The sequence below is a fragment of the Vigna angularis genome, chromosome 8, assembly GCF_016808095.1.
Source record: "Vigna angularis cultivar LongXiaoDou No.4 chromosome 8, ASM1680809v1, whole genome shotgun sequence".
Classification (NCBI taxonomy): domain Eukaryota; kingdom Viridiplantae; phylum Streptophyta; class Magnoliopsida; order Fabales; family Fabaceae; genus Vigna; species Vigna angularis.
In genome coordinates this window covers 33,111,988-33,130,144 of record NC_068977.1, presented here as the reverse complement: position 1 = coordinate 33,130,144, position 18,157 = coordinate 33,111,988, and the positions used below count along the sequence as shown (strand labels likewise).

The 18,157-nt window shown below is 30.6% G+C and overlaps 2 protein-coding genes across 3 annotated transcripts; one reads left to right on the top strand and one right to left on the bottom strand.

The window, feature by feature from the left end:
* Positions 1-1,693: 1,693 nt before the first annotated feature.
* Positions 1,694-7,454, bottom strand: LOC108344047 (protein TIFY 6B). Of its 2 annotated transcripts, none has more exons than XM_017582515.2 (7): positions 7,250-7,454; positions 4,327-4,520; positions 3,615-3,901; positions 3,391-3,481; positions 2,727-3,054; positions 2,445-2,505; positions 1,694-2,083 (listed from the first exon to the last, which is right to left on the bottom strand). In XM_017582515.2, exons 1-7 carry the CDS (start codon positions 7,320-7,322, stop codon positions 1,957-1,959), a joined length of 1,161 nt encoding a protein of 386 aa, XP_017438004.1. In that variant the 5' UTR covers positions 7,323-7,454; the 3' UTR covers positions 1,694-1,956. The 2 variants fall into 2 exon arrangements, with proteins under 2 accessions (XP_017438004.1, XP_017438005.1); XM_017582516.2 differs by lacking the exon at positions 7,250-7,454 and adding an exon at positions 4,650-5,849.
* Positions 7,455-11,887: 4,433 nt separating this feature from the next.
* LOC108344042 (pentatricopeptide repeat-containing protein At1g12300, mitochondrial) lies at positions 11,888-15,715 on the top strand. The gene is made up of 2 exons (XM_017582504.2): positions 11,888-13,917; positions 15,337-15,715. The coding sequence occupies exons 1-2, from the start codon at positions 11,973-11,975 to the stop codon at positions 15,408-15,410; spliced, it is 2,019 nt and encodes a 672-aa protein (XP_017437993.1). The 5' UTR covers positions 11,888-11,972; the 3' UTR covers positions 15,411-15,715.
* The last annotated feature ends 2,442 nt before the right edge of the window (positions 15,716-18,157 follow it).

Below are 18,157 nucleotides of genomic sequence, written 5' to 3'. Positions count from 1 at the left end.
TTAGCTAGAATGAAATAGAAGCCACATTTTCTTATGTTTACTATTCTAGAAATGGTTGTTTATTCATTAATTTTTTGGATTAAATTACTAGCAGACCACTTAATCATTTTTAAAAAGTGCAAATATATAGGTCTCTAAAGTAAAAAAAAAAAGTTAATTGGATTCCTAAACTAAAAATCCTCTTAAATGGAATTTTAATCATTTAAAAAATCTTAATAATTCACCTACCCACTTAACAAATTAACCTTTTTTTTGTCATTCAAAATTTTGGAAATCGGCTACGAAAACGGATAATCTTTCTCGATCCGATCCGACCAATTACTGGTTGGCTATTTAGTGAGTCAATCCAATCCGGTTCATTTATTAGCAAGCCGACTTGCTGACCTGGCTCACTTGGTGGGTTAAATGGTTAGGTCACTTAATTACTAAGTTTTTTTTTAAATCCAAAAATAAGTTACAAATTTTAGTTATTCAAATTTAAAAAAATTTCACTCTAATGAAGTTAAACTCCAAAGACAATTCAAAATAAAAAAAACATACAACTCAAATGTAATTCAAAAACAAAGTCACAAAAGCGAATAAATAAGTTTATAATATTAATAATTTTTGTGTCACTTATTAAAGTCTTGAATGAATAAATTTATAATATTTTGATTTCTTAAAACATCTTTTTCTTTATTCACATTTACAATACAATAAAAAAATGTTAACAAATAATATTGAAACACAAAATAATAAATAATTAAATTAAACTAGATGAGTTGGTGAATCAACTCGACTCACCACAAGTTCAACCCGAGTGAACCGAATTGAAAAATGACTCATCAAAAAATTTCATTTTTTTCTAACCCAACCTGATCCAAACCAATGGTGAACCGGATTGGCTCGCGAATTCTAATCCATTTTGACAATACTAGAAATCATGCATGAATGACAATGACTAGTCAAACTTTATATACGTTACACTTCCAAATATATGCTTGTGATTTGCAAGAGAACAATAAGTTTCCTACAGAATCAACTGGGATATAAAGGGCTTGCCTTTTATTCGCTTGAAAAGGATAAGCACCATGAAATGTATGTAGATAAAACAAGAAACAAAGGTTTTGAAATGCACAAATATACGTCATTTGCTTATAAATTGCCGTCACCCATGTGGATTGTACACAAGAAAATTTTTGTGAAACCCCTCTTTGATGCTTTACCATTCATGCAAAAAGTTAGAACGTAATCTAAACTACAAAGAACCAACAACTTCAAATGATATGGAATCAAAAGCTCTTTATTCTTTCCTCTCTTTTGTGGCACAAATGCTGTTCCACAAAACATGCACGTTTATATGTTGGTTTTGCATTAGTGCAATCCCCTAATGTGTATCTCACACTTCATCAACCAAACATATATGAAGATCAACAGTTACTGAATCATATTTTAATAAAAACAGATTCTCTGTTATCACCTGAAATTAAGATTCAGAAATATCATTACAATATATTAACTTAACTTAACTCCATGTTTCTTTAAAAATAAAAACTTTACTCCATATAACTCATCAATTTATATCCAAACACAATGGAATCCTCCAGAAATTTCCCAAAGAAATTAAGCCAATTTTCTTGTTGGCCACGTAATTAGACATGTATCAGCTAAAAATATACTAATCATCGGTCAGTTATCCAGCCAATAGCCATAATGAATCTGAAGATTATTCATTGTATTATGTATAAACGAAATAATTATACATTATGATGAAAGTTGAAAAAAATCATAAATGAAGACTTGCAGGAACTTTGTAGTGAAGTATTGCTACAAAAAGTAATAACTATGAAAAGCTCAGAAACCAAAAGAAAATACTAAGGACAAAAATGCCTACCAAATTTCTCTATCAAGGACCAAAAAAGTGATCTTACAATTACAGAAGTATATAAATCTAAACTTCCATTCACGTATGTAGGGCTAGTTGGTGGCTGGTACAGAACAGGATCCAGAGAAGTTAAGGGAGAAACTAACACTGTCTGATCCAGATGAGCAGCTTTCATATGATTTCTTGCTCATATAAAAGTATGGTGATGTGCTCGTCATCCTGAGTCAATGCAAAAACATGCTTCAACATCACAAATTCATTACAAGAGAATTGAAAAATATAGTGCTATTATCAGTATTATGTCACATGGTAAAGAGTGTGTGTGTGTGTAATTTTTAACGACAGAAAGTTCAATTGGCACCACCAAAGTTGACCAGACAAATGGAGAACATGTTTTCCAGGAAAGAAGTTTATAAATGTTTGATACCCTGTATTAATGTATACGAATTAAACTCTTTGATTATAATATAGCATAAGAACACATTTAAACTTCTATCTTTTGCTGAATATTTTTACACTGGGTGCTAATTAGATTCTAAAGGGGTTGAGAAAATTTAAATTGAGCATCTGCAAAAATTACCTTTCCTTTCTCTTCTCCAAAAACCGAGTCAAGGATGCTTTGCGTGCCTGAGGCAAGTATACTGTAAACACAACAAAACATTGCAGTTCATTACAGTGCCTTACATAAACTGGTGAAAGATACTTGCTACTAAAAGTCGAGGAAGACTAGTAAGTAGGAAACTTTAACTCTATAGTATTAGGTGAAATGTAATGGAACCACTCAATATTTTGTGGGGTCAAAATGATTTATCTAAAAAATAGAAAGAGTACTAAAAAGTAAAAGAGACTAGGCATAGTGTACCTGGTTGAGCACTTTCCTTAGATGCAGATCCTACAGAACCAACAATGATAGGTGACTCCAAATGGTTAGTAGGGGCAATTGAAGATCCTACTATTGGTCTTATTATTGCAGGCTTATTGTAGCTAGAAGTTCCAGCTCCTGGCTGAGAATTGACATGAGAGGTCAATGAGAGAGAGGTTGGGAGGGGTGAGGGAGAATATGATTGGCTCATAATGAAACCATCATCTTTGGAGGGAATAGAAACCGCTGTCTGCAATTTAGCTGTGGAAACTGCCATTTTCTGAGTTGGGGCAGACCCATTTCCAGCCATTAACATTATATCCTTGGCCTAATGGTCATGGAAAGTGAAAATCAGAAAACTAAAACTGCAAATATTGAATACAATGACTATGCCACCTATCGGCTTAAGGGTACTAGTTCAGAAATCCATAAATAGAAAATTTTGATTGAAAATCACGCCTTTTAATGCATTGATAACAACAAATGTTGCAAGTTCTAATAAAACCTTTTCACTTTTGGTTCCTTAATAGTGAACATGGTTAGCAAAACTGATAAGTTTTAACAGAATTAAGCCAATAACAACTAAAGTTTTATTGCACTAGGTCAGGTACAAAACCAAATCTTCAGGGTTTAGAATAGTTAAGACAACTTTAGAAAACTATACCTTCTCAGGAGTTATGTCGTTATAAACACATACGGAACCAGAATAGAAAATGGTGAGCTGTGTAGCCATGCCAGAGGATTTGGAACTATTCCTGAAGGAAAAACAACAATTTTTCAGATGTGACATTGTTCAACAAGATCACATCACACTTCCATATATCTTGAGCGTGTATCTTCCGTGAAATTGAAAATTACAACTTTTTAAATGTTTTAAACTTGTAATACCTTAAGTCAGTGGATCCAACAATGGAACCTATTGATGGAAGAACAGATAGAGGTGTGCCAGAGGATTTGGAACCAAGAGGTTGTGGTTTTATGACTGAATTGACCATGTTCAATCCGGTTGTAGCAAGATTAGACTGAAGAGCAGGACTCACTTGATTTGATTGGTTGGAAACTGAAAATATTCTTGCCTCCTGAAGGCATGCACATTGTGCATCAATACATTGCATTGGATAAACTGTCCTTCCCTGTTTGTTTCCTGCACTATGCTTGCCTATGTACAAATTTCTCTATAAAATATGAAAGTAATAAATAAGGAAAAATTAGCTTCAGAAAAAAAATGCAAAAAACAAAGTGAAAAATACCTTTCACAATTGTAAGACGGGAGTAGATCGTGTATGCAATCAGTGTAGAACAATTTTACATTATCATCCGATCAGATGGCACTATATATGATAAGTTTGTGTATTTTTACAATAAGCACCTTAAAAATCATACCAATGATTACTTTTAATGGGTTGCTAGAGTAAAAGTGTTTATTCAAAACGTGCATAGAAATTAAACTCGTAAGATAGAATAAATGGTGCATGCACCACAGTTTGAGAATGTTCTACTTTTAGGTGAAATTTCTATGAAATATGAAATTAGGCCTTTTGTTGGTTACTCACAAGAAGTTCAAAGCGTCTTTTAATACGAAAAAGATGAAGAGGCAAACCTGAGCCACACCCAAAAATGGTTTCTGGTTAGACTCAAAAGCCTCTTTAGATGGCATGTTCATATATCCAGATGAAGCTAGTGAATCAATAATAGTCTTTCTAGGCCTGTCTTCCTGATTGGTCTTGAAGGAAAGGAACTGAGGAAGGACTGAAACCTTGTTTGGGAATGACCACTGCATTCCTGAACTCCTCGCTGCATCAAATTAGGACAAAAAAGGTATATGTAACACTAGATCAAGCTCATGAGAATCGAAACCATGCAGAAGAAAATCCATCTATGAATAAAGATGATAAGAAAACACATTCATAGAATCATAGATACCTCAAAGTTAAAGAAGCTCCGCTCTTTGATTGAGATGTAAATACAGGTAAAGTATAAACTAAAAGAAAAGATTAACTGTTTTCCAAATCCAAACAATATGAAGCAGGAGAATGATAATGGTCTTCAAGGTGCTTTAAACTAGTGAGAAAAATACTCTAATCATGCCCACTAGAACCTAAGCAAAGACAGACATTATCTACTAGAAAAACTTTCAGCCTCTGGCAAACCAATATCAAACAAATGAGAATATGTCCCCACACCACAGACTATTTCTCAACAGTTTTCCCCCACAGAAAAGATAAATATGTTAGCAAATAATGAAGGTACAACTAACAACTTGAATGGCTCGGAACAACTTCAAAAACAGCAATGAAACACTTGAAACAATTACTCTACCATAAAACTATTTCATAGAAGCTCCAAAAGCACTTTAATCATAAGAAGCCAGAGTCCTTGTACTATTATTCACATAATTTAATTATTTCACATGTGAGGATGTGGCCATCTTAGTTTATAGTAAATGTCGGCAGCATCTGAACAGGCACAGTTTAGAAATTCAAATTTATAAACCATAGAAAAATATAAATATATATTAACTCCTCGTGAAGTTTGCCATTATTTAATGGTGAACCTTATTAAGTGCAATTATTATATCATTCTACAATATTTTATGCTGTCACTCTCAAAATATTTTATGCAAACCTTGTTGCGCACAGCTAGTCACTACTACCATTGAAGATGTTTCTTTATTTCTCAACATAAAATATTATTTTAGCACCACGCATGCACATGTTAACCTCGGATATATAATATAAATGGTGGTTAATGTATATTAAAAAAATGTGTACACATGTTTATCCTTTTTAAATGATTTTCATACATCAGAATCCATAATATTAATACTAAATTACACCAGATTGTCTCCATCATTTCAATAATGCATATCATAAGATGAATATGAAAGCAAGAAAAAGAAGTGACACATTCTGCAATAAAATATAGAAGAAATAGCACCAGAGACAACCAATGACACGTCTCTATTATGTACCAGACATATCTAATAAATCAATAATGTCTGTTTCATGTCCCTCTTATTGTACATTACTTCTCTTCTTTTAAAGGAAAAGAAGCTTTACTGCAAATTACTTGGTCTTGGTAAAATGTGAAATAAGAGAACAAAAGATTATTTATCATCGAAAATGTACTGAATAGTATTTTTTTTTAATAAAATATATCATTGGTCTCTAAATACTGATCTTAAATATCTAAAATTCAATGAAAACAAATATATATCAGAGAGATAAAATAATAGCGAATTAAAACATCCAACGAAGTAAAAAATATTAATAAAAAATACATATCAAATTCTGAAAAATAACCTCAAAGACTGATGTCTCGGAAAAAATTTATGACAAACACCAAGAATTCCCCCCCTACTTGCACTTTTATCATTAGTTTTGTTATTGGTTTAAAGATCTGAGTTATTAGAGTTTAATTTTTATGCACAGTAAAAAAAAATTACAATATCTATCAAATCAACTAATTAAAAATCATCTTAATGTTATAAATAGCTTATACATAAGTAAAAAAAGGTATTTACACTGTTCTTCCACTACAACTCTAATTTTTTTTATACACAGTAAGTAAGAAACTAAATCCATATGATAATATTTTCTTTTTAAGTCAAAACCCTTCACTTTTAGTTGTTGAATTCCATACTATTTAACATGCACAAAAGTGCTTTTCTCTTCTCTTCATCCTCTTAAAACAAGTGTCACCTAAGTTTGACCATCTCACAATACACTGACACCCAAGGAAGATGAAGGTAACTGTATACAGCTTGCCATGCCCCACCATTCCATCCATCAAACATCAACTTTAAAACATAAAAGCCAAATGGGTCAATTACCCCACTTATCAAGATTTTTCTTTAATTAGGTCCATATATGATTGATACTTCACCTAATTGATGTAGTTATGTATTATAATTAGGTTGAAACTTTGAGATAAAATGCCTTCACTCTATAGCTTCATGTTTGAATAGGTTCAATTCCCCATCCTTATTATTAAAAGGGCACTTAGAATTAGAAGCCTTAAAGTTAAAACTCTAGTTCTTATCTATTAAGATAAAAGGGTAAAAGAAAAAAGCAAACCAAGAAAGAACCCCCACACTATATTTTCTGTGGCACATGGGCTCTAAAGCACTCTTCTTTTCCTCTGTTCCACCATGTTTTATTCTTTTTTAGAAAGAAATACAAGCTATTTCCTTTTTCTTATTTGTATGAAAATAAGCCACTAATAGTATATCAAGAAAGACTGAGTAAAAAGGGGTGTCAAAAATATCCAAAAATGGAACTGAAAAATATTGCCATCCAAAAACTCAATTTCCACTTCTTCTTTTTCCCTCCTGCATAACATAACAATCCAAAAAAGAACAACAATAATAAAATTTTAAATACCTCAAAAAAAAAAAAAGGTTCTGGCTTTCTAACTTCTAAGATAATGCAGAACTTTCAAGTTCAAACCAACATGAGAAGTGCAAAATTTTAAATTTATAGAATAATTATACAAATAATTTGAAAAATGGTGGAAAGTGCTACCTGGGTCTTTTGGTTTGTTAGCAGCATCATCTTTCATGCTTTTGGAACTCAAGTCAAAAAATTCCCTCTCCATTTGACAAGAAATCTGAGACCCTGAAGAATTTTTCTGTGGCTAGTGACCCAAAGAACAGGAGTTTGAGAAAAGATTAAAAAAAATAGAAGTTTGTGAATGGTTGGAAGCTGAGCAGAGACAATGGTAGAAGAAGAAACAGATACAAGAGAGAACAAAAGAGATATATAATTATAAGGACAAAATCAACGTGTGCAAAAATAAAATGCACGTGTACCCGGTTCGAATCATTGATACTGGACCGTTGGATTAAATTAGATTCGGTTCTATTCGATGTTGATCATACTGATTGACCGGTCCAACCGGTTGGTGACCCTGATGCTCACTTGTGAAACTAAGGATGCTAACTGAAGTCCAACCAATCATAGATAAAACAAGTACTTATATATTTTATCATTTAATTATTCTTATTTTATAAACTTTAAGGTTTTCCTATTATCATATTTTTTAAATTTTTAAATGTTTTATGACTATGATAAAGTGTTGACAAATATGACATCTTTTTATTGTAATTATTATAATAAATTGTGTAAAGATAATAATACAACCACAAAATAGATAATAAAATAAATGATAAAATATGTAATGAAAATTAAAAATTTAGTGGTGAAATATGTGAATAAGATTGAATGGTTAAACTTATAAAATAATAATAATAGTAATAATTGAGTGATAAAATATGAGATTAAAAAAATATTTTTTACTTTGTACCAGTTTATATTTGAGAACATAGATATAAAAGCATGAGAAATGATAAGAGTTAATATTAATTGTATGAAATTGGAACTAATAAGTAAAATAAACAACTCAAAGTACATCTTACTTTTCATAAACAAAGTTATAAATCTAACTATTAAAACTAACTATCTTTTTCGTTCTATTATAAATTAATCACTTAATAAATTAATTTAATCTTATTAACAAATTTAAAAAATTTGAATTTTATCCGGCTAGGTTGATTGGTTAAATAAATTTACTTGCTCAATTATAATTTTTTAATTAAAATCTAAATAAAATAAAATCTATAAATAACTCAAAATGTATTAAACTTTAAATACAATCTAAAATCATAAAAATATAATACAATCCAAATACATTTATACATAAAAAAAATTAAGATTTTTAGCTTTTTAATATAATTTAATATTTAAAATTTATGAATTGAGTGATGAATAATAAATCAAGTTACTTTTTATCTATGTCAAAATTTATAATTTTTGTAATCTAATTCGACTTAAAATTATGATAAACTAAATTAACTCATAAGTTTTAACCTATTTTAGATTAGAAGGATAAAGTAAAAAGTTATTTTATTTTTTTTATCATTTTAGGTATTACTAGATTATAAACTTTGAGATCTATCACAAGGCTTGAATTATTGTTAAAAAAAATTCACATTTTCTATAATTTTTTAAAATGGATAACTCTTATAAAAGGAACAAATGTGTTTTTATTTTCTTAATAAATTAAATCTATACTTTTCAATTTAAATTTGATTTGTTTAGCTTTCTATAACAAAACAATTATCTATTTAATAACTTTAAGCCAACCAGTTTGAGACATGTGCCTGTGGTCCCTTCTTTTGAGAAAAAAGAGAAAATAATATATATATATATATATATATATATATATATATATATATATATATATATATATTCGTAGAAAGATTAATTAAGTACCGTCCTTTGTTTTCTGACTTTGGACTCACATGTTTGGATATTAATTAATGTTTTATTCATCAAAACTTTTTTCTATTATTTTAATGGCTAAACGTTTCACGAGGAAATGTTGGTCGATTCGATTTGTCTGTGGGAAGTGACAGCCGGTACTAATAATATATATATATATATATATATATATATATATATAATATTTAATGTATAATATGAACACAACAATAAAATAAAAATAAACACTTTCTGTATATTGATTATATATTTTTGATTGGTCGAGGTTGTCTTTTAACTAATCATGTAAAAATTGGTTTAATCTAATTTTTGTTTCTTTTCTGGGTAATATAGTTTCTTACTTTAATCATCACAATCATCTTAAGTCATTATCTGATTATGTTACCAATCATGAAAAAGACAAAAACAGCTTTTGCTGTAGGTTTTGAAATTTAAAATAAACCAATCTGTATTAATTAAAAAAAATCATAGTATTATTTTTTGTCTTATGAGAATCTCTTACCAATCTGTTATTATAAATTAATTCAACTAATTTCTACAAATGACATTTTTTTCCAACATTTCTTAATAAAAATAAAAAAAACACACAGCAGGCAAATTTTCTTTTTCACTTATCCCAACGTATCAATAACATAAAAAACAAATTTTTACCACATCTAATAATTCTGTTCGAAATTTAAAAAATTTAATTTTTTTTCTTTCATTCATTCATATATTTTTTAAGGATAAAATTATGATAAAACACTGATTTCAAAATCATTGATCATAACATAATGAAAATATTATACTTTAAGAAAAAAAAAAGTTATTCGTTTACTATTTAAAATAATTTTAGATTCTAATTTAAGAGTTAAATATGCTGTTAGTTCTTAAATTATGAAGCTATTTTGTTTTTAGTATAACTTTCAAATTAAGGTACTTTTTTATCCTTTTTTTTTAGAAAATTATAAGTTTTTGTTCTTAAAAACCAACAGCGTTAAAAAAAGTTGAACTAACTAACGGTGTAGTGTCATGTCATTTTTTTTTACAGAGTCAACTTGTTCTTCACCATACGATAATGACCAACCAGTATTGATAATGGTCAAACGGTTATGATGACTGAATGGTGATGGTAACCGAACGGTATTGGTAATGGCCGAACGATTATGACGATTGTATACTAATGGTGACCGAACGATGAGGAACAGATTGACTCAGTGTAAAAAAAAAAAAATGACGTAGCACTTCATCGTTAGCCAACTCAACTTCTTTTTAACACCACTAGTTTCTATTATGTAAATAAGCTTCAATCCAATGAAACGAGGGGCCATTGATAAATCAGTGAAATTCACTAATATGCTCTTTGTTTACAAAATAATCAGTCTTGCTGGATAAATACAAACTGCTGCTGTTAAACAGAGAAATGGTAGAGACAATATTGATCTTTGGCATGTAAGATCAGAACATCTATCTACTGGGAGATTGGACGTAATGAAATTCAAATATTATTTTGATCATAGTAGCAAAGATTTTATTTGTTATACTTGCCATCTTGCTAAACAGAAGGAACCTTCTTTCTCTGCTAGTAATTCTCATGCTGAAAATAGTTTGGATCTCATACATGTGGATATTAACGGACCATGTTCTAACATTTGGAACCTAACTTGGGCAAATGTTACAGCGTATACGGCCAATTTGTTGGTGGTCTTTTGGGGTCATTTTATTTGAGTTGCTGGTTGGTATTCCACCTTTCAGTGCAAAGCATCCTCAAGTTATCTTGCTTCTTTGTATGATGAATTTTTTAGATGGTTTTTAAGTTTCTTTTTCAAGTCAATTTTGCCTCTATATGATTGGAGTTCTCTCTTATTGGTCGGTATATTATATGTTGTTTTTTTGTACTTTTTCTGATAACATGCTTTTTTTTTGGGTATTATTCTTGATTAAGCACTCATGTCTAAGATAGTTGAATATTTTTCGTTTAGTTCCTGACATTATGAATTTTCAGACTATTGACAAAAGATCCTAATCAGAGACAGGGATCAAATGGCGCATCAGAGGTGATGTAATTTCTTACAAAATATAGAACTTCGTTATTCATTTTTATAAGGATAACGATACTTTAACAATATTTTTTTAACAATATTTTAACATCATCTACTACGTAGATGATGTTAAAATGTTGTTAAAGTATTATTATTTTTTTTATAATGGTTGATTTTAGTGTCATTATCTTGATGTTCAATGTTATCCTTATATTGGTTTTGTTAACGGCATTTGTACATGTTTTTCATAAAAAAACCAACAATCAAATCACGGTTAGAATCTGGTCATATATCTTGAAATCTAGACATACTAAAGTAAAACTAATTTGCTTAATCTGTTGAATTTGAATGTTTATATTTTTGTATTTAACACTTAAATGTTTCTACACTAGCAAAGCTAAACTTGGTGAAAGGTGGGAATGAAAGAAATTATACATGAAAATTTTCCAAAATAAATTATAGTGAATATTTAGTTTTATTATCATATTTTGATGAGTTAAATTTAATATTTATAGTCATTTATAAATTATAAAAATAGAAATACAGCATTTCTATTATTATTTTCGATATTCAATCGCTAATATATAACATAAGTTTAGGTGAAATTTTTTTTTAACTATGTTGTGGAGTAATTAATTTTAAGTATATAAATAGTTTAATTTTTTAATGTTTATTTCTTTACTATTATAATATATACAGAAAATGCTTAATCAAAATATTATAATTTTAAAATATAGTTAAAAATAAAATAAGAATACAACATATTTACATACTTTTTGTTATATGTGTATATATATTGATAAATTATATTTAAATTTATGATTTCTTATGATTTTTTTTTGCCAATTCAATTGCCATCCCTAGCCAATTAGGACTTAGATGCAAATCGTACTACGAACACTTCTTATTCGTGCTGAAATCCTAACTTCGATCTTGCAGCAAAGATGTCGCTCTCAAGAATGTTAAGGTTTTCTTCTCTTCCTTCCTTTCACAAGTTTCCTTCTTTTCTTCCAATCCTCACTTCTCCATGTTGCTCTCACTTTCACTCCCAAACCTCGTTACACGACGAAGCCATTTCACAATTCAATGGCTTGCTTCGTATGCGTAACGTTCCTCCCATCTTCGAATTTGGAAAGATTTTGGGATTCCTTGTGAAGATGAAGCACTATCCTACTGCTATTTCTCTCATTAAGCAAATGGAGCTTAAGGGAATTCGCCCTGACCTTGTTATTCTCACCATATGCATCAATTGTTTCTGTCACTTAGACCAATTGGCCTCAGCATTTTCTGTTTTTGCCAAGATTCTCAGACGGGGTTATCACCCAGATGTCATAACACTAACTACACTCTTGAGAGGTTTCTGTGATAAGGGTGAGATCGAGAAAGCACTCAACTTTCTCGATAAAGTAGTAGCACTAGGATTTCAGCTCGACCAATTTGCTTACGGGACACTGATCAATGGACTGTGCAAGATAGGAGAAACTAAAGTTGCCATCGAAATACTCAGAAGGATTGAAGGTCGATCAACAGTAATGTACACTATAATTATTGATTGTCTATTCAAAGATAAACATTCAAAAGAAGCTTATGATATGTATTGTGAAATGGTTGCCAAGGAAATTTCTCGTAATGTTGTTACCTATAATACTTTAGTTTATGGATTTTGCTATCTGAATCAGTTAGAACAAGCTTTTGGTTTCATAAATGAAATGCTATCAAATAGCATCAAGCCAAATGTTTATACCTATAATATATTGATGGATGCATTATGTAAGCAAGGAAAGCTAAGAGAAGCCAAAAATGTGTTGGGTGTGATGATGAAAGCTTATGTGAAACCTGATGATTTTAGCTTTAATGCTTTAATGGAGGGATATTGCTTAATTGATGAAGTGAAGATTGCTAAACAAGTATTCAATGCAATGACCCAGATAGGAGTGACTCCTACGGTATCCAGTTACAATATCATGATAAATGGACTCATAAGGAACGATAGGTTGGATGAGGCCATAAAACTCAGTCAGGAAATGCTAACAAATAGCATCAAGCCAGATGTTTATACTTATAATATATTGATGGATGCATTATGTAAGCAAGGAAAGCTAAGAGAAGCCAAGAATGTGTTGGGTGTGATGGTGAAAGCTTGTGTGAAACCTGATGACTTTAGCTTTAATAGTTTAATGGAGGGGTATTGCTTAATTAATGAAGTGAAGATGGCTAAACAATTATTCAATGCAATGACCCAGATAGGAGTGAGTCCTACTGTATACAACTACAATACCATGATAAATGGACTCATAAAGAACGATAGGTTGGACGAGGCCATAAAACTCTTTCAGGAAATGCAGAAAAGGGATGTGGTTCCTGATACAGTAACTTACAATATTCTTATTGATGGTTTTTGCAAATCTGGGAGAATATCTTATGTTTGGGATCTTATTGACCAGATGCATGATAGAAATCAACAACCAAACACAATCACTTACAATTGTTTGTTAGATGCTTTATGCAAAAACTATGATGTAGACAAGGCATTTGAATTATTCAAAACAATGATCGGCAAAGGAATTCAGCCGAAAATGTATACATGGAACATACTTATTAATGGAATGTGCAGAGGGGGAAGACTTGAGAAGGCACAAGAGATCTTTCAGGATCTTTTAATTAAAGGCTACCCTTTAGATGTATGTAGTTATACTACTATGATCTGTGGTCTTTGTAACAAGGGTTTGCTTGATGAGGCGCTGAACTTATGGTCCAAAATGGAAGACAGTGGTTGCATGCCTAATGCAGTAACTTTTGAAATAATGATTAGGGCTCTCTTTGAAAAGGACGAGACTGATAAGGCAGAGGCATTTCTTCGTGAAATGATCTCTAGAGACTTGATAAAAGGTGAAATCTTATTTATTACGGGAGTTTTACCTTTGTGCAACTTATTTTTTACATGCTGCATACTGTGGAGTTGATAATTTTTTATTTTTTTATTTTGTACCCTGCATTTTGATTGCTATAGAACTTCTTTTTTCTTTGACATTGCATTTTTACTGTAGAATTTATTTAATTTATTAGAACAGGGTTTGAAATGAATGATTTCATTGTCTTTGTAGACCAAAACGGTGACGTCCCTCCCTGTGTCTAAAATCTTCGTGGCTTTTTTATTTTTAACCGTTTGATATTCTACATTCATGTTCGTCAGAGCCCAAATATGTTTTTTTAGGGCTTTCAGTGTTACATCTCAGGGAAGCCATATTTCTTTAATTATTGTATAAATCACATTTTCATATAGAAATATAGTTTAAGTATGCAAGAAAATAAGGTTGGGGGGACGAGGAAGAAAAATAGTGAATTTACTTGGGACAACTCCAGTCCCCATGATAATAGATTATGCACGTGGTGGGGAAATTGTTGGACAAAAGTTTCAAGTTCATTTTACTTCTAGAGGTTCTCTACCACATAATAACATCATTTAAGAAGTGTACAAACATACCATATTACCTTATTGATATTTTGATATAACTCATTACAAGTTTTCTATTATGTAATAGGCTTCAATTCAATGAAACGAGGGGCCATTGATAAATCAGTGAAATTCAATAATATGCTCTTTGTTTACAAAATAATCAGTGCTGTTGCATAAATACTACTGCTGTTAAACTGAGAAATGGTAGACAAAATATTGATCTTTGGCATGTAAGATCAACATTTATCTACTGGGAGATGGACATAATGAAATGCAAATATTATTTTGTTCATAGTAGCAAGGATTTTATTTGTGATACTTGCCATCTTGTTAAACAGAAGAAACTTTCTTTCTCTGCTAGTAATTCTCATGTTGAAAATAGTTTTGATCCCATACATGTGGATATTTGCGGACCATGTTCTAGCATTTCTATAAATGGATACTGATATTTTTTTTACTATTGTTGGTGATCATACTTGTTTTACCTTGTTTGATCAATTTTATTGAGTATTTAAAAACTCAGTTTCAGAAAATTGTTAAGTGTGTTAGAAGTGATAATGGTTTGGAATTTAAAACGAGTGATTACTTGAGCTCTAAAGGCATTATATATCAAATTACTTGTACTGAAACATCAGAACAAAATGCTCTAGTTGAACGGAAACACCAACATATTCTAAATCTTACTAGATTTTCCTTTTCAAGCTAATCTTTCTTATCAATTCTGGATCTTTGCTGTTATTAATTCTGTTTTCTTGATAAACTGTATTCCTACCCCTTTCCTTGATAATATCTCGCCTTTTGAATAGTTATATGACAAGCTAAGTGATATATTTATACTTGTTTGATTTTAGGATTTTTCAGAAGAAGAAAAAAAAAGAGGTTGACTGCAGCTGTGGTGCAGAGAATTAGAGTTGAGCAGTTATGAGCCATCATTGAAGAACAACATGTAATATGCTCAACTTGTTGCTGCCAATTAAAGACTTAATCGAAGCCTGCTGAACCAAAACACAAGCAACTTGTAGCTGTCAAGTCAAAGAGAAAGAAACTGTTTGACTTCAAGCAATGCAACTTGCGCTGGCATGTTGGATTAGAGCTGAATAAAGAAGCTTGAAGAGTCAATTTACCTGCTGGCCTGGTAATTGAATTACTTGTAGGATTTGTTAGTGGTAGTTAAGTTGAACCAAGTGTAATCATTGATTTTTTACCATTGCATCCTGTTTTCCAATTTTCAAATATTTGTGTCAGCATATATAAGGCTTATTTTCTGGACAGTTTTAACGTTTTTTTTTTTTACAATTAGTTAACTCTGTTTTCAGGCTTGCATTTTTAGGGTTCCATCACTGTTTCGGATTCAAGATATTTTCAGTTCTGCACATCTAAATTTCAAAGTGATACATTCTTTAGCTTTAGATAAATGATCGAAACATAAGTTTGATTTCAATTCTGCGCTCATTTGACAGCTTTGCTAATTTACGTAATTAGGTTTTACTGCTTTTAAGGTTATTCCAGTTTTCAAAATTTAGTTCAGCACCAGTTTTAGTTTGCTTTTATGATTTCAATTGGCGAATAGTACTTTCAATTGTTGCTTCTAATTTATTGAACTCATTGCACTTTCATTGCATTCCAATTTCAATATGTTCAATTCAGAATTCCATTTCAGTGTGATAACTGACGCAGCTGTTTCTGTTTTTTTGTTTTCATTACTTTTATTCTTTGATTTTTGGTTCCTGCGCTGTGCCAAATCCACGTATATGTCATGTTTACTTCATTACATACAAAATAGTTTTACTTTGTTACATTTTATCATCCATTATACCACTTTTTTCACGTTCAATTTTCACCGAGATATTTCATCAAACAGTTTTTTAACAGTGTAATAGATTGTTTACTGTTTCTGCTTTTAACAGTGTTGTATATATTACAACTAATCCCCTTGTTTTTTGACACAGACTTCTCAAATTACTGAGAATTTCTCTTTGCGTTTCTCCTTCCTTTCTTCTCTTTTCTTCCCTTGCTTACAATATTTCCGTTAATTACTTGTTAATTCTGAAAGTAATATGGCTCTGCACTATAAAAGAATGAGTATGGTTCTTGAGTTTGATAGATCTAAATCTGATATATTTTCTGGAAATTCTTTACCATCAGTAGGCAAACTTGTATCATGAAACACCCATATTTGATCTAATGATTACTCTATTCCTTCTCAGTTGTATTCTTAGATAGATTTTAATCATAAATTTTACATATTCCAAATGAGAAGGTTAGAAGGTACCGTGGTAGTATGATACAAAAAAAAAACCTATTCCCTTCACCAAAATACTTCCAAATATAGATCCTTTCTTCCAATGACTTGTAGAATTGATTTTTAATATTCGTAAGAAACATTTTTAATTATGAAAACATTGTATAATAAGTTATATCAATATCAATAAGGTAATACACTATGGTATTATGTGGTAGAGAACCTCTAGAAGTAAAATGAACTTGGAACAAAAAGCTATTATTGTTTTAGAAGTAGGGAGGGAGGTCAAAGTTTTGGTCTGGACAGACAATGAAATCATTGATTTCAACCCCTGTACCAAACAGCTAGACAAATTCTACGATAAAATTGCAATGTTAAAGAAAACGGGAGTTCTATAGCAATCAGGGTACAAAATAATATATATTCCACATCCAATATGCAGCGTGAGTTACAGCGAGGTCATATTCTTCTAATAAATGAAGTAATGTCTCTGCTTTATCAGTCTCATGCTTTTCAAAGAGAACCATAATCATTATTTCAAAAGTTACTCTATAAGGTAAATAACCATTGTCTTCCATTTTAGACCATAAGGTCAATGCCTCATCAAACAAACCTTTTTAGAAAGACCATTGATCATAATACTATAACTACATATATTTAAAGGGTACCCTTTAATTAAAATATCGTGCTTTATCAAGTTTTCCCCCTTTGCACATTCCATCAATAAATATGCTCCATGAGTACAGGGATTTCTTTCTTTGTCTCTAATAATTCAAATGCCTTGTCTAGATTATAATTTTTTCATAAAGCATCTACCAAACAATGGTAAGTGATTGTGTTTGGTTGTTGATTTCTATCATGCATCTCATCAATATGATCCCAAACATAAGCTATTCTCCCATATTTGCAAAAACCATCAATAAGAGTATTGTAAGTTAGTGTATTAGGAACAATATTCCTTTTATGTGTTCTCTGAAAGAGATTTAAGGCCTCATCCACCCTATCGTTCTTTGTGAGTCCATTTATCATGATACTGTAGCTGCAAACAATAGGGCTCACTCTCATCCAGGTCATTGCATGGAATACTTGTTCACATTCTTCATTTCATTAACTAAATAATACCCATCCATTAAAGCATTAAAGCTAAAATCATTAGGTTTCACATAAGCTTTCACCATCACACCCAAGACCTTCTTGGCTTTTCTTAGCTTTCCTTGTTGACATAATGCATCAATTAATATATTGTAGGTATAAACATTTGGCCTGATGCTATTTGATAGCATTTCATTTATGAAACCAAACGCTTGTTGTAACTGATTCACTAAGCAAATCCATGAACTAGAGTATTGTAGGTAACAAGATTAGGAGAAATTTCCTTGACAACCATTTCAGAATATATATATCTCAAGCTTCTTTTGGACGTTTATTTT

What these genes read in the sequence shown, in the direction of transcription:
- LOC108344047 (XM_017582515.2), bottom strand. Translation starts at nt 7,322, where the DNA reads ATGGAGAGGGAATTTTTTGACTTGAGTTCCAAAAGCATGAAAGATGAT. An exon ending in TAACAAACCAAAAGACCCAG is followed by an intron (nt 4,521 to 7,249) that starts GTAGCACTTTCC and finishes AATTTGATGCAG; the next exon opens with CGAGGAGTTCAGGAATGCAG. An exon ending in GTTGGATCCACTGACTTAAG is followed by an intron (nt 3,482 to 3,614) that starts GTATTACAAGTT and finishes TTTTTCCTTCAG; the next exon opens with GAATAGTTCCAAATCCTCTG.
- LOC108344042 (XM_017582504.2), top strand. Translation starts at nt 11,973, where the DNA reads ATGTCGCTCTCAAGAATGTTAAGGTTTTCTTCTCTTCCTTCCTTTCAC. An exon ending in CTCTAGAGACTTGATAAAAG is followed by an intron (nt 13,918 to 15,336) that starts GTGAAATCTTAT and finishes GTTTGATTTTAG; the next exon opens with GATTTTTCAGAAGAAGAAAA.